This window comes from Microcaecilia unicolor, chromosome 7, assembly GCF_901765095.1.
Source record: "Microcaecilia unicolor chromosome 7, aMicUni1.1, whole genome shotgun sequence".
Taxonomy (NCBI): Eukaryota; Metazoa; Chordata; class Amphibia; order Gymnophiona; family Siphonopidae; genus Microcaecilia; species Microcaecilia unicolor.
In genome coordinates, this window is record NC_044037.1 from 101,873,991 (window position 1) to 101,891,052 (window position 17,062).

Consider the following 17,062-nt stretch of genomic DNA (forward strand, 5'->3'; position numbering starts at 1 on the left):
GAGAACTTGTCTTTTTACCAAGAAAGGGATCTAGGTGTCGTCGTTGATGATACGTTGAAACCTTCTGCTCAGTGTGCTGCTGTGGCTAAGAAAGCAAATAGAATGTTAGGTATTATTAGGAAAGGAATGGAAAACAAAAATGAGGATGTTATAATGCCTTTGTATCGCTCCATGGTGCAACCGCACCTTGAATATTGTGTTCAATTCTGGTCGCCGCATCTGAAAAAATATATAGTGGAATTAAAAAAGGTGCAGAGAAAGGCTACGAAAACGATAAAGGGGATGGGACAACTTCCCTATGAGAAAAGGCTAAAGTGGCTAGGGCTCTTCAGCTTGGAGAAAAGGCGGCTGAGGGGAGATATGATAGAGGTCTATAAAATAATGAGTGGAGTTGAACGGGTAGATGTGAAGCGTCTGTTCACGCTTTCCAAAAATACTAGGACTAGGGGGCATGCGATGAAGCTACAATGTAGTAAATTTAAAACGAATCAGAGAAAATTTTTCTTCACGGAACGTGTAATTAAACTCTGGAATTCGTTGCCACAGAATGTGGTAAAGGCGGTTAGCTTAGCAGAGTTTTAAAAAGGTTTGGATGGCTTCCTAAAGGAAAAGTCCATAGACTGTTATTAAATGGACTGGGAAAAATCCACTATTTCTGGGATAAGCAGTATAAAATGTTTTGTACATTTTGGGGATCTTGCCAGGTATTTGTGACCTGGATTGGCCACTGTTGGAAACAGGATGCTGGGCTCGATTGACCTTTGGTCTTTCCCAGTATGGCAATACATATGTACTTATGTACCTCATTCATTCTTTCTTACAAGATATTGCACAAATCAGCAGAGGTGGCCCTACCATTAGGCCACCTGAGTCAAGGGACTCAGGCGGTACTTTTGTGAGACAGCATCACCCCTGCCCTGCCCTTCCTTCACCAGCCCCCTTCCTCAAAATTACCTTTTTCTTTTCTGTTCTTGTTTTTTAAAAGAAGATGGTGGTAGCAATTCCCATAGGCTGCCTCTGAGTAAACAGGAAATTACATCAGAGAGGCAGGGCACCCAGAGAAGAGAGAAGGAGCCAGGATCAGTGGCAGGACAGCCTGTGGAAATTGCTGTCGCTGCCTTCTTTTGAAAAAACAAGAACAAAAAAGAAAAAGGTAAATTCAGGGAAAGGGGCTAGGGAAGGAGGGGATGGTGGCGGAGGAGCCGGGGCAGCAGCTCATTTCTTGCCTTGGGTGGCAGATTGTCTTGGGCCACCCCTGCCAGTCAGCATCCCATCTCTAAACCTCCTTCATTCACCTGTCAGCTATCCCACCTCTGCCATTAAGCTTCCTTCTCTTCAAATTTCCATCTGTGGTATCAAAATTTCCATTTTGATATAGCTCAAGTCTCTTGCCTTGGGGCAGTAACTTCTGAGAATCTACTAACTGTGAGCAAATTGGCTATAAATTTCAGAAAAAAGATAAGAGACTTCTGTTGTTTGCTGTCATGCCAAGGTTATACTATCTGATTATTTTAGCACACAACTGCTTTAAGAAGATACTATGTTTAAGAGATCAGAACACCTTGTACATGTTCATTTTTCTTTTGTCTGTTTTACAGCAGTTTTCTGCAATACATCCCTGCCAGGACGGGGATGCAGGAGATATAGGAGACTCTCCTTGGTGATTAATGGACCCTTGACACTTTATAACTGATTTTAGCTTCAATTTCCAATCTGGCTTCCAAGCTGTTAGAAAACATATTTGTTTTCCGTGTCTGCAACTCCGCCTTCTCTCCACCATGCTTTAGGACTATTCTCTCCCAGGCAAGTTTCTCTTCTCCCGGGCGTAGCTATGGGCAGGCCTGTGTAGGCCCAGGCCCACCCAGTTTTGTCTCAGGCCCATCCAGCTCCGTGTCTCCACACCCTCTCCCACCCCCGCCATACTGCTTGCATTTAATGCATCGGCGCTGCCTCCTCCTGCACCTCACAGTCTCCGTTTCCCACCCAAGCGGCAGCGCTTGCTATTTGCTATCGGCACTGCCTGACGGCTGACAGACGCGGCGTAACGTCCTGTTTCCCTCTGCCGCACTGATGCAACTTCCTGTTTATGCAGGACTGAGTTTTGTTTTATAGATTCTTAAAAAATTAATTTGTGTCTGTTATTGAGATTACACTAGAAACCAAAATTTCTTTGTATGAGTTTTATGGGGAAATGTCCTTGCTGTGCTCTGTATCCATTGTTGGTGGAGGGCCAGGGGGGTTCTCTGGAAACAGAATGTGTTTGGCTTCAATACCATATGTGTGTTGGAGGACAATGGGGCTGACGTGCAGTCTTTTGTACTGCCCTTAGCACTTAATTGGCCTGCAGCCACTGAAGCCTGCACTGCTACCCTCATTGAAGTTATGGGGAGTGAGGTAGAGGTTGAGCATGGAGTAGGTAGGGACAGAGTATGGGTGCATCAGGTTGCTGTTTTTTCTCTTTCAAAAAAAGTTGTAGTGCCCACCCATCCAACCTGTTGGTCCACCCAAAAATTGCCTTCTGACTACGCCACTGTGGGCCCGGTGATATTTAAATTCCGCTTAGTCATGTTTAAAAGCCACATATCATGTTCCCTGATCTCTCTGTGGCAAGCAAACATCAGGATATATAATAGAGGTGAGACGATTATGAATGTTTGTGAACAATGCACAAACAATGCACTAGAGGTGAAGCCAGGCATCCCTGTTCACACATTTCAGACTTTTGTTTTAGCTTAACTGCTTTTCTGCACCTATACATTGGGGAAAGAGTAAAAGAAAAACCATGAAGAAAGAGTTATCTAAGATGACTGATTGTATAATTCTCTTTACAAACTAAACCCTGGCGTGGGGGGGGGGGGGGGGGGGGAACAGCGAGAGATTGGCCTACTACAATTCATCCTTCCTCTTGCGTGACAGTTCTTCTTAGGTTTTTGCTTTTCACTGCTGCCCTTTGGTTGGAGGAGGAGACAAGAGTCTCCGTGCCAAGTCCTGGAGTTTGAGGGAGAGGAGAGGCAGGGAAAAAAAGATTGCAGAGAAGCCCAGCCCTCTAAATCCTCCTCACGCAGCTTTCTGCTAACAGGAAGAAACCCCCTCCCACACAGGTAAGTAGTGATCTCTCATCAGGCAAAACTGATCACCACCAGAATCCTAGAACTGGCTTTTAAATGTCCTTTTTATACCATGTAAGTTTCTTTTGCTTTTGTTAGTTGTACCCTTCTTAAATCTTTTACTTGCTTTAAAGCAGGAGGGATAGTCTTTTTAAGACTGAAGGAGTGGCCTAGGGGTTAGGGTGGTGGACTTTGGTCCTCAGAAACTGAGTTCAATTCCCACTTCAGGTACAGGCAGCTCCTTGTGACTCTGGGCAAGTCACTTAACCCTCCATTGCCCCATGTAAGTACTGAGCCTGCCATGAGTGGGAAAGCACAGGGTACAAAATGTAACAAAAATAAATAAGAAAAAAAATTTTCAGTTTGACTGTTTTCCCCAATTTTCAGGGAGATTTTTAAATTTAGTTTACACATTTGTTTTAATAACAAGTTTTAGTGTATGTTAATTTTTGTTTTAATATGCAGCAGTTGACTTCATGTACACTAATTCATAGAGTAGTGTACATTTAATCAATTTACCATGCATTAAAAGTTAAGGCATACTAATAATCCAAATGCACACGAGTGAATCCACATCTCTAGTCATTTTATGAAGTTCTTTCTACATGTCAAACCTCTTTTACATATGAAAAAGGGGTTCTATTAAATTTTGTGGCCAAACACATGCATATAAATTATAGACAGAGTTATAATGTATGTGCATATTTCTTGTCCATATATAAGGGAAATTCTATATGTGGCACTGAACAGTTAAGTGCTACTTCAGTGTGGAAAAGCGTTCTAATGGATACAAGGCACTGGGCCGAAACCAGATCCGTGTGAAAATACACTTAGGTGCTAACACTTACGTGCTATTAGCACCTAAGTGTTTCCATGTGGATCTGCAAAGGAGAACGGCAATGAGTGGGACATGAGCAAGTCAGGAGTGTTCCCTTAAAATGTATGCAGTGTTATAGAATTTGGGGGATCTGCACCTCGTTCCGGGATTTACACTTGGTTTCAGTTGGTGTAATTCCTCGAGCCCAAAGCTGAATGTGGTTCGCAGTGCTATATGCTATTCTATAAAGGGGGCTGATCCCAGAACGCCCATTATAGAATACCGTTTAGTGTTGTTGTTTTTTTCATTACTGAATTTTGAGTGCTGTTTCTAGAATTTTCTCCACACACAGCAGGTGTAAATATATGCCTTTAAATTTGTGTGCTATTGGGAGTGACTGAATAAAAACTGGATCCCATTCTTTTTAGCTTAAAAACGCTGGCTTTTAAAACTGAGAGAACAGGGGCAGCAGAACACCTCTTTGTTAATGGGACCAAGCTCTGTCCCAATCTCCACCCCCAGGTCTCACCACTGATGTTAATGACATTTTCCCCATACTGGGACCATGACCTTTTCCCTCCCTACCCCATTCCCAACAGTCTAGCATCTCCTTTTTTCCTCTGTACCTCATTCCCAACAGTCCTTGTGGTTCACCCTATTCCAACACCTATGGGAAAGGATTCACTTTTTACCTATTCTCTCTTTGATGCAGCTGTGTTGGGGTGGGGTGGGGGGGAGGAGAGAGAGAGCTCTGTGGCTTCTCTCAGCACTTTCCCTTAAAACTAAAAGTAGATCCATAGGTGCAGCATGGTAAAACAGAATACGCTGGACTGCTACAGATCCCTACACCAAACCTATATGATATCAGAGTATCACTCATTGGTCCCAAACTCAGAGATAGGGAGACCCTCACTAAATACAGAATAAGAAACTACAGAAATACAGACAAGAGCTACATCCAGGTCCCAAAAACCCAGATTGCACATAGTGCAATCCTGGAGAAATAGACACACAAATGCATTTCCTGCTGTACCGAGCCAAATGGTTATGGTTTATTAAACTTGGTATAGTGCTCTTCACGAGAGCACTACATAGTAACATAGTAGATGATGGCAGAAAAAGACCTGCACAGTCCATCCAGTCTGCCCAACAAGATATACACAAAAAGTAACACATGAGTTTACCTTAACTTGATTTGTATCTGCCATTTTCAGGGCACAGACCGTAGAAGTCTGCCCAGCACTAGCCCTGCCTCCCAACCACCAGCCCCGCCACCCACCACTGGCTCTGCCACCCAATCTCTGCTAAGCTTCTGAGGATCCATTCCTTCTGAACAGGATTCCTTTATGTTTATCCCATGAATGTTTGAATTCCGTTACCGTTTTCATCTCCACCACCTTCCGTGGGAGGGCATTCCAAGTATCCACCACTCTCCGTGAAAAAATACTTCCTGACATTTTTCATGAGCCTGCCCCCCCTTCAACCAGAAATAATCACTCATGAACAAACTTCCTGTGAGTTTGTTCATGAGTGATTATTTCTGGTTACTCACGCCTTGATACAGCACTTCTTTAGTGAAACTATGGCTAGAGTCGGCGTGCTGAATCAATGACCCACACATTTCCCTGCACTCACACTTGAAAGCTAAGTTTGGATTTGATTCTTTCATGTTTTATTTGGATCCCTTGTATACTCTGTGGAGATAGCATTTAAGTATATCAAAGGGTTTTTCCCCTATGATGAAAAATATACCCAACATTTACATACATAAAAACTCCACCCTTGTTATTAACCTATATCTATTGGGTTGGAGGTTGGGCCTGAATCAGAGGCTTTTTCCCTTACCCTTTCAAACAATACGAATGCACCTCACAGAATTATAGTTATTGTGTTCCTTTGAGAGTTTTCTTTTGCCAATTACCTTGAGAGTTATATTTATATGACTTGATTTGGTACTCTCTTCCCTTTTATTGGTGATATATATATATATATATATATATATATATATATATATATATATATAAAACTATTGGTGGGGGAAATGTCCATCTGCTATTTTGTGCTGCTTTTGAGAAGGTTTCTCTTTTGAAAATGAGTTCCACAGTAACATAGTAAATGTTGGCAGATAAAGACTTGCATGCTCCATCCAGTCTACCCAACAAGCCTTGGTGTTAAACAGGAACTGAAGGGTCTTTCAGCCCTTGTCAGTCCTCAGGAATTCCTCCTCTTCCCTTCCTGAGTTAAAAGCCTTTTCGCATTCTCTTCATAACTGGTTGAGCTTGTGTCCACACAGAGTCCTCCCTGTAGTCATCTTGCACACTAGATAGAAAGTACTAGAAGCACCAGCATGCAGTGGGACATGTGCACATAGTTTTTCTTTTGCAGATGTTTATGTGCACTTTTCCTCATTCTCCCCACTTCAATCTCCAGCCCTAACCCCGACCTCAAGAAACACTTCTGTCCAGTAACAGTGAAAATAGAAGTGTTGTGCAACTGCCTGTACTCTTTTACCGAAACACAGGATGGGCAATTTTCAAAAAGCACATTTCCACATGTAAAACAGTTTTACCCAGGGAAATGGCTTTTGGAATGTGATTGGAACAGGAAGCACTGTGGGGAATGGTGCAGGAATGTGACCAGAATGAGATGGACTATGGGGAATGGTGCAGGAACGTGACAGGAACAGGAAGCATCATGGAGATTGGTGCAGGAATGTGACTGGATTGGGAAGCACTGTGGCGAATGGTACAGAAACGTGACAGAAACAGGAAGCATTGTGATTGCTGTAGGAAGCACCATGGGGAAAGGTGCAGGAACATGACCAGAGTGGGATGCTGCACTATGCGAAACGATAGAGGAACGTGACTGGAACAGGAAGCCCAATGAAGAATGTTGCAGGAACATGACTGGAATGAGAAGCACTGTGGGGAATGGTGCAGGAATGTGACTGGATTGGGAAGCACTGTGGGGAATAATGCAGGAACGTGACTAGAGTGGGAAGTACTGTGGGGAATGGTGCAAGAACGTGACTGGAGCAGAAAATACTGTGGGGAATGTTGTAGGAACATGACTGAAATGGAAAGCACTGTGGGGAATGGTGCAGGAATGTGACTGGATTGGGAAACACTGTGGAGAAAGGTGCAGGAACGTGACTGGAATGAGAAGTACTGTGGAGAATGCTGCAGGAATGTAACTGGAGCGGGAAGCACTGTCGGGAACATTGAAGGAACGTGACTGGAATATGAAGCACTGTGGGGAATGGTGCAGGAGCATGACTGGAGCTGGAAGTATGATGGGGAATGTTGCAGGAACAAGACTGGAATGGGAAGCATGTGGGGAGTGGTGTAGGAATGTGTGTGGAATAGGAAGTACTGTAGAGAATGTTACAGGAACATGACTGGAATGAGACGCACTGTGAGGAATGGTGTAGGAATATGACTGGAATGGAAGCACTTTGAGGATGGTGCCAGAATGTGACTGGATTGGAAAGCACTATGGGGTATTGTCAGCTTGCACCTCTCCGTGCTGTCCGCTCTCCCTTAGACACCCCTCCGTGCTGTCCTTCTTCGCCCGCCCAATTGGGGCTAATCCTCCTACTTCTATTATTGCTGCAAGCTCCTTCTTGTCAGTATCCCACCACTACTCCTGCTTCTGCGACTAAGTCCACTCTAGTCAACAGTAAGCCAATTAGTTCCAGGCCCACCCTACTACAAAACAGGATATTTCTCTTTGTGAAGCCCAGAGATCTCCCTTCTGTCCCCTGGGCTTTCCCTTAGGGATAGTCCTGCCTCTACTTAGAGCAGACCCCGTATTCGGGGGAGTTAAGATAAGCCACCGAGTTTACTTACTCCCTGACCCTCTCCAGCCCAGGTTAGGAGGCCAAATGCTTCTCTACTAGTCCTGTTCTGAGCACAGGCCCCTTCAGTCTCTTTCCCTCCCCCCCTCCTCCTGTAGAATTCTAATACCAAGATCCACTTGCCAGTTCAAATGTTCTTCAGATCAAAGCTTTTCCTCTACTATATGAATCCACTCCTTGGGCTAGCAATTCCCTCATTTGTCAGCACTGCTTCCTGACAACCACCCACACAGGTCTGGAATTCATACAGTTTTCCCCTGGACTTACTTTTCTTTAGCCCCTCTCCTGCTATGAGCAAAAGCTGTTAAGTCCATCTCCTCAGGCTCCACCTCCCCTCCTGCTGCTTGCCAGTCCATATGCTCGTTCACTCCCTCCCCCAGCAGGTGTGCCTCATTCCCCTCCTCAGACTTCATTTCCCAACCAGCCTCCTCCTCCCTCTTTCTCCGGGCAGGAAAGTCCTCCTCCTCCTGTTTCCTACTCAACTCAGGCTTCTGGGACTTGTAGTCTCTGTAGTCCCCCTCGCTCCTTTTGAGCTTCCTATATGGAAGGAGGGCCCCCTTTCTCCCTTTCCCCTTCTGTTTATCTACCCATTCCTCACAGTATGGTGTAGGAATGTGACTGGATTGGGAAACACTGTGTGGAATGGTGTGAGAATGTGACTGGATTGAGAAGCACTGTGAGGAATGGTGTAGGAATATGACTGGAATGGAAAGCACTTTGAGGATGGTGCCAGAATGTGACTGGATTGGAAAGCACTATGGGGTATGGTGCAGGAATGTGACTGGATTGGGAAACACTGTGTGGAATGGTGTGAGAATGTGACTGGATTGAGAAGCACTGTGAGGAATGGTGTAGGAATATGACTGGAATGGAAAGCACTTTGAGGATGGTGCCAGAATGTGACTGGATTGGGAAGTACTGTGGAGAGTGGTGTGAGAATGTGACTGGATTGGGAAGCACTGTGGGGAGTGGTGCAGGAGTGCTGGCATTGAAGAGAACTCATGACTTATACAGTTCAAGCTTTCCCAACAGGAAAAGCTGCTGTGAATGATCTATGGAAAAATAATAAGTGGCTTTAACTTTATCTCTTTGTCATAGAACTGCAGTCATAGCTGAAATCATCATCCAAAGATGACAGAAGATGTTGACTTTAAGAAGATGATGCGCCTTAAATTAGATTATATCAATGGAATTCCTTTCTTACAATTCATCTGTAAGAACTGGGAGAAGATCTGGAACTTCCAAGCTCGGTCAGATGACCTCCTCATTTGTACCTATCCCAAAGCAGGTAACCTCCCTTTAAACCATATAGGTGCCTGGTATAAGAGGTTTAGGAGGCTGAACTCCCAAAGCCCAGGCTGGCAGACAGGAGCAGGATCATGTAACATGAATTTAAGCAGAAACATGGGCAGATACTACGACCAACCAACCCTATGAGGCAGGAAGCTGCCTGTTTACTGCAGCTGTTAATTCCCCACTTTCTGTTTCTGATTGGCTCATTGTGCTGATGAAGACCAATCAGCAGCCAGAAGTAGGGAAATATTTTCTGCAACTCCTGCAGTGACAAGGAAGGCAGCACTCGGAGAGGAGAATGCAACAAAGTGCTGTTTGGAGGCAGTGTGTGTGTGTGTGGGGGGGGGGGGGGATGTCCTTGGGGGGTTTGGCCCCTCCAACTGGGGTTTGATCCCCCCCCCCCCCAATGTTGAGGCGCTGTCTTCTACTTGGCTGATGGAGAGCCCCAAGTCCTATCAGTGGAAGCCCTTCTCCAAGTGAAGCCTGTCACGTTTCCAGTGCCGCCACTGCACTGGCATCCCCCCCCCCCCCCCCCCAGCATGTGCAGCAGCAGGTGGGCCTTTCCAATGTATGCTCAGTTTTCTGAAAACCGAGTATACGCAGGAGTGGAAATCTTGCACAGTGGCATCAGTGGCAGCCCAGAAAAAGCACAAAGAAAAAGTGGGAAGTGGACTAATGCTCAGGTGTAGAGTCCCTGTATAAAGGGGGGTCTTAAAAAAAACCTTTGTACTTGAAGAAAAAAGCAGCGCGTAACATCGCTGAAATCCAAGAACCGAGCTCAGACTAAAAAAAGACTCCTGAGGCAGGCCTGTGGCCGAAACACAGATCTGTGTTGAGTCTGTAATAAAGTTTGACTTGTTCGATTCAGTTATCCCAGTCAGTCTCTGGAGTCACTGGTTCACTTCCCACTTTTTTGTTGTGTATTTAATCCCATGGGATTTCACTGTTCATCCACCCAGGTGGATCACCCATCCCTATTTTAGCCCAGGAAAAGCACCAGGCTTCAGCTGGAGGAGAGTTTCCACTGTCATGGCTTGGGGCCTCCGCCAGCTCAGGTATATGGGATTTTTTTTTGGGGGGGGGGAGGCAGGGCAAAATTTTGGGCCCCCACTTTGGGTTCAGGCCCCTTAAAACCTGAGGTCTGGCTATGCCCCTGGTTGGGGGGCAGGGGGAGTAAAAAGAGAGAGCGAGCAAGGGTGGGAACACAAAGGAGAAAACATGATATTATGTGAGACTTGAGTTCCTGAGCCAGTGGTGGGGCTGAAGGAAGAGAAAATCTGTAGTGCTCAGGGGCTCTCTCCCCCCTCCCTTTCCCTGCTTCATCCTTCCTAAAGAAGTACTGAGCTCAAGTTCTCAGTGCTAAAATCGATAACATTGCAGAGTGGCTCACCCATCACTGTATGAAACTAAATACCTCCAAGAGAGAGGCTTTTCTCTTTACTTGGTAAAGCCTTACCCTTGAATTAGATCAGCCTAAAATCCAAGGGGCTCAATTGAATCTTAAGGTCTTTGTAAAAGTTCCTGGTGTTATTTTGGATATATTTCTAGTCTTATTAAGAAATTCTCTTTCACACTGATTCATGATTTGCCCTCTCTTGGATCAGAAATCATTAAGACTTCTCCACCCATATTGGTATACTTTGGGCAGAGACACTGGATACTACATCACAAGTGTCGTACGCACCCCTGGCCAAGAACTTACGACATGCCTTCTGCTTGGTCAACTGGCGAAATGACTCAGCCTCCTCCGGTGGCAGAGAGTCAGCCAAGTCTAGCATCTTGGGTACAACATCCCACAAGTGAACAGCTTCTATGATTGTATGCATGACATGAGCATAGAGGCCTGGAGCATCTTCCTCCCAAAAGAATTCAAGGTTATAGCTTCTCTGGCCAAGAACGCCAAAGCTAGTCTCTAGAACTCCAGATTTCACTACCATGGAATGATGAGGCAACTGCGGCTTATCAAGTGTGCTGTGGGTCCAGTACATAATCTTCTCGGTCAGTATCGGAACAGACAGAGGGGACTCCCAATTCTGCACGAGGACAACTTGCTGGATCTCGTGCAGCAGTACAGTCACAGCCTCTCTAGATGATGACTCGTAATCCAGGACATTGAGCATCTTGGCCCTGGGCTCATCCTCCACCTCTAAAGGAAATGGAATGGCAGCCACCATTTCTTTAACAAAAGTGGGAAAGGAGAGGCTCTCAGGTGGAGATTTCCTCCCTTTCTTGTAGAGGGCATGTGACACTGGCTTCAGAGGCCACACCATAGGCTGAGGGCCAAGCTTGTCCACAACGAGAGGCAAGGAAGGTGCAAGCACCCCCAATGCCAATGCACTCAATTGCATGTAGCCAGCTAGCTGCTCAGGAAGCAAGGCCCAGATGTGATCATTGAGGTCCAGGATGGGAAAGTCTGAGGCGCCGGCTCAGAGACAGTCTGCAGGTAGTCTGCTGGGGTCGAAACGGGAGCCTGGTTGTGGCTGCTGGGAGACCGACGTACCAGCACCTCTTGTATGGAGGGGGAGCAGTCCTCCTAGTGGTGACACTTCTCGGGTGCCGAAACCCTTTCATACCCCGTAGCTCCCGGCACCATATATTAAGGGGGACCGATGTCGATGCTTCTTAGCCTTCGCCCAAAGCCAGTCATCGAGGCTACTTGGGGCTGAAAAGGACAACGTCAAATCCTCATGATGCCTCGGGGTGGGTCCAACATAGGCCAGTGTCGGGGGCCCTGCAAAGCAGTCAGCATCGAGACAGTTGGAGACCCACTCAATGCACCACTGCTCTCAGTGTCCACAGGTTTAGCAGCCATACATACTGATACTCCCAATGCCAATGCAACATTCGGTGTCGAGACCAGGCTCCAAAAATCCTCTCACGATGAGTAAAATTCAAGGTAAAATTACAAACATAATGATCTGACCATGAGACAGGTGTCCAGTCACAAAATGTTAATAGACGAGATGAGGAAGCAATGATTAAATCCAATTCATTAGTAGGAATGATATTCTGCATCAGAAAACGCAAACTGACCAAAAAAAGATTTTAAAAAATCTGGCACATTATTATCAACTTGATTCTCCAGATGCAAATTAAAATCTCCTACAAGAACCAAACATGGGTGTGGCAAAGTAGATCTATTTCTGCTTTGGCAGCAGCATAATGGAGAATTCCAGGCTGCACAAACTCTTATACCAGTGATGTCATTGGAGTAGTTCATTATCTGATAGGGGGACTCAGCCTATTGCTCTGGACTGGTCTAGCAGGACTCAAGAAAAAGCGAAGATACTTACCTGTAGCAGGTATTCTCCAAGGACATCAGGCTGATTGTTCTCATATGTGAGTCGACATCTGCAGCGGCCCAGGAATCGGCAAAAAATTTTGCAAACAAAATAAAATCAAAGTCTTTCCAGAGAGTTACGTCGTGCGGGTACACACAAACCGCGCATGCGCGAATGACTTCCCGCCCGCCACGCGAGCATGCTTCGTCAGTTTAATCAAAAAGCATATAAACAACAAATAAACAATAACAACAACTCCAAAGGGGAGGAGGGAAGGTTTGTGAGAACAATCAGCCTGCTGTCCTCGGAGAATACCTGCTACAGGTAAGTATCTTCGCTTTCTCCAAGGACAATCAGGCTGCTTGTTCTCACATGTGGGATATCCCTAGCAACCAGGCTCACTCAAAACAATGAACATTGGTCAATTGGGCCTCACAACAGCGAGGACATAACATAGATTGACCTAAAACCAAAATCAACTAACTGAGAGTGCAGCCTGGAACAGAATCAAAATGGGTCTAGGGGGGGTGGAGTTGTATTCTAAACCCCAAACAGATTCTGTAGCACTGCCTGCCCAAACCGACTGTTGCATTGGGTATCCTGCTGAAGGCAGTAGTGAGATGTGAATGTGTGGACTGATGACCACGTTGTAGCCTTGCAAATCTCTTCAATAGAGGCCGACTTTAAGTGGGCCACTGACGCAGCCTTGGCTCTAACATTATGAGCCGTGACATGACCCTGTAGAGTCAGCCCAGCTTGGGCATAAGTGAAGGAAATGCAATCTGCTAGCCAATTGGAGATAGTGCGTTTTCCGATGGCGACCCCCCTCCTGTTGGGATCGAAAGACACAAACAACTGGGAGGACTGTCTGAAGGGCTGTGTCCGCTCCACATAAAAAGCCAATGCTCTCTTTCAGTCTAAGGTATCCAAACTGCTTCTGCCAGAGCGGGTATGAGGACGGGGAAAGAATGTTGGCAAAATAGTTGACTGGTTCAGATGGAACTCCGACCCCACCTTAGGCAGGAACTTAGGGTGCGTGCGGAGGACTACTCTGTTATGATGAAACTTGATATAAGGTGCATGCACCACCAAGGCCTGAAGCTCACTGATCCTACAAGCTGAAGTAACAGCCACCAAGAAAATGACCTTCCAAGTCAAATACTTCAGATGGCAAGAATTCAGTGGCTCAAAAGGAGCTTTCATCAGCTGGGTGAGAACGACGTTGAGATCCCATTACACTGGTGGAGGTTTGACCGAGGGCTTTGACATAAGCAAACCTCTTATGAAGTGAACAACTAAAGGCTCTCCAGAGATAGGTTTACCTTCTACACGGCGATGATAAGCACTAATCGCACTAAGGTGAACTCTTACGGTTTTGAGACCAGACTCTGACAAGTGTAGAAGGTATTCAAGCAGGGTCTGTGTAGGACAAAAAAGAGGATCTAGGGCCTTGCTGTCACACCAGATGGCAAACCTCCTCCATTTGAAAGTGTAACACCTCTTGGTGGAATCTTTTCTGGAAGCAATAAGACTTGAGAGACACCCTCTGAAAGACCCAAGGAGGCGAATTCTAAGCTCTCAACATCCAGGCCATGAGAGCCAGAGACTGGAGGTTGGGATGTAGAAGCAACCCTCGTTCTGGGTGATGAGGGTTGGAAAACATTCCAATCTCCACGGCTCCTCGGAGGACAACTCCAGAAGAAGAGGGAACCAAATCTGACGCAGCCAGAAGGGAGCTATCAGAATCATAGTTTCACAGTCTTGTTTGAGTTTCAGCAAAGTCTTCCCTACCAGAGGTATGGGAGGATACGCATACAGTAGGCCTGTTCCCCAATGCAGGAGAAAGGCATCTGACGCTAGTCTGTCGCGGGCCTGAAGCCTGGAACAGAACTGAGGGACTTTGTGATTGATCTGAGTGGCAAAAAGATCCACCAAGGGGGTGCCCCACACTTGGAAGATCTTGCGGACTACACCCATGTTCAGTGACCACTCGTGAGGTTGCATTACCCTGCTCAGTCTGTCGGCCAGACTGTTGTTTACGCCTAAAAAACAACAAGAACGGAAGATGTACAGAAAGACCAAACTAAAATCACAGGTGTAAAAAAGCCAAATTCCTTTATACCTGTGATTTTAGTTTGGTCTTTCTGTACATCTTCCGTTCTTGTTTTTTGGTGTTTTTTACGGGAGATTTGGACTCTCTTTGTCGTCGTTGTTTTCGCCTGCCAGATAAGTGGCTTGGAGAAACATACCGTGATGGCGTACGCAAAGCCACATCTGGACGGCTTCCTGACACAGAGGGCAAGATCCGGTGCCCCCCTGCTTGTTGGTGTAATACATGGCAACCTGATTGTCAATCTGAATCAATATGACTTGGTTGGACAGCCGGTCTCTGAAAGCCTTTAGAGCGTTCCAGATCGCTCGCAATTCCAGGAGATTGATCTGAAGACCTTTTTCCTGAAAGGACCAAGCTCCTTCAGTGTGAAGTCCATCTACATGAGCTCCCCACCCCAGGAGGGATGCATCCGTCGTCAGCACTTTTTGTGGCTGGATCGAATCGTCCACCACTGCAAGGAATTCCGAAAGTCGGTGGACAGTTGGATCACATCCTCTGGACTCCCTGCAGCTTGATTCCACTGGGAAGCTAGGGTTCATTGAGCTGATCTCATGTGTAGGCGTGCCATGGGAGTCACATGAACCGTGGAGGTCATGTGCCCCAGAAGTCTTAACATCTGCAGAGCCGTGATCTGTTGAAACACTCGAACCATGGACACTAGGGACAGGAGGTTGTCTGCCCTCGCCTCGGGAAGATAAGCTCGAGCTGTGTTTGTGTTCAACAGTGCTCCAATGAATTCCAATTTTTGAACTGCGGTGAGATAGGACTTGGAGTAATTGATCACGAACCCCAGTAGTTCTAACACCTGAATAGTCATTCGCATTGACTGTAGAGCGCAGGCCTCCGAGGTGCTCTTCACCAGCCAATCGTCGAGATAAGAGAACACATCTACTATGTATGTATGTATGTTACATGCACTCCTAGTCTGTGTAGCGACGCTGCGACTACAGCCAGGCACTTTGTGAATACCCTGGGCGCAGATGCCAGACCAAAGGGCAGTACACAGTACTGAAAGTGCTGTGTTCCTAGCCGAAATCGAAGATACCTCCTGTGAGCTGGAAGTATAGAGATGTGCGTGCAAGCATCCTTTCAGTCCAGAGAGCATAGCCAATCGTTCTCTTGAATCATGGGAAGAAGGGTGCCCAGGGAAACCATGCTGAACTATTCTCGAACCAGATATTTGTTCAGGCCCCTTAGGTCTAGGATGGGACGCATCCCCCTTGTTTTCTTTTGCACAAGAAAGAACCTGGATTAAAATCCCAGCCCTTCTTCCCCTGGTGGAACGGGTTCGACCACACTGGCCTTTAGAAGGACGGAGAGTTCCTCTGCAAGTACCTGCCTGTGCTGGGAGCTGTAGGAATGAGCTCCTGGTGGGCAATTTGGAGGTTAGGATTCCAGATTGAGGGTGTATCCTAACCGGACTATTTGAAGAACCCACCGGTCGGAGGTTATGAGAGGCCACCTTTGGTGAAAAAACATCAACCTCCCCCCTACTGGCAAGTCGTCCGGTACGGACACTTTTACAGAAGCTATGCTGAACTGGAGCCAGTCAAAAGCCCGTCTTTTGCTTTTGCTGGGGAGCAGAGTGGGCCTTAGATGCACGCTGTTGACAAGAACGAGCGCGCTGGGGCTGAGCCTGGGAAGGCTGCTGAGAAGCAGGAGTGTACCTACACCTAGAGTAGGAATAGGGAGCACTTCTCTTCCCTCCAAAATACCTCCTAGATGAGGAAGCTGTAGCAGAAGGCGCCCGGTGGGAGAGAGAATCCATAGCATCATTATGCTTCTTGATCTGATCAACGAGATCCTCTACTTTTTCACCAAAAAGATTATCCCCCCAGCAAGGAACATCCGCCATTTGCTGCTGGACAGAATGATCCAGGTCAGAGACACGCAGCCATGTGAGTCTGCCCATCACTATACCCTGAGCAGTGATCCTCCATGCTACATAAAAAGCGTCAAACGTACCCCTGGCCAGGAACGTTCGACATGCCTTCTGCTGCCTGACCATCTGGCGAAAAGGCTCGGCCAGCTCTGAATGGGAGTGCATCCACCAAGCCCAACAGTTGCTGTATCGAGTCCCGCAAGTGCACATTCCTGAAGAGCTGGTAAGACTGGATCTTGGCGGCGAGCATAGCGGCCTGATAAGTCTTTCTCCTAAAAGAGTCAAGAGTCCTAGCTTCTCTGCCTGGGGGCACCGAAGCATAGTCTCTAGTACTTCTAGCTTTCTTGAGAGCGGAATCCACCACCATGGAATTGGGGGTAATTGGGACCTCATCAATCCAGGTTCACCGTGGATCCGATATTGGGATTCAGCTTTCTTGGGAACCACAGGGCCAGACAGAGGGGCGGACCAGTTTCACATAAGGACTTCCTTCAGTACCTTATGCAGAGGGACTGTCACAGCCTCTTTAGGTGGAGAAGAATAATCCAGGACCGCGAGCATCTCAGTCCTGGGCTCATCCTCAACCTCCACAGGGAAGGGAATAGCTGTAGCCATTTTCTGGACAGAGGAGGAAAAAGACAGACTCTTGGGTGGAGATAAGTCTTCTTTCCAGTGGAGGAGAAGGGTCAGAGGGAATCCCAAAGGACTCATCA

General features: G+C 46.6%; 2 protein-coding genes across 3 annotated transcripts in view; both read left to right on the forward strand.

Moving 5' to 3' along the window:
• LOC115474633 (sulfotransferase 1C4-like) overlaps nucleotides 1-17,062 on the forward strand; it is a 313,490-nt gene that overhangs the window by 176,273 nt on the left and 120,155 nt on the right. The window lies entirely within an intron of this gene.
• LOC115474636 (sulfotransferase 1C4-like) overlaps nucleotides 2,997-17,062 on the forward strand; it is a 58,228-nt gene continuing 44,162 nt past the window's right edge. The window contains exons 1-2 of one of the 2 annotated variants that reach the window (XM_030210215.1): nucleotides 2,997-3,101; nucleotides 8,879-9,068. In XM_030210215.1, the coding sequence (XP_030066075.1) occupies nucleotides 8,912-9,068 (157 nt within the window). In that variant the 5' untranslated portion in view covers nucleotides 2,997-3,101; nucleotides 8,879-8,911. Of the gene's footprint in view, nucleotides 3,183-8,878; nucleotides 9,069-17,062 lie in introns of both variants that reach the window. The other variant, XM_030210216.1, reaches the window with a different exon arrangement.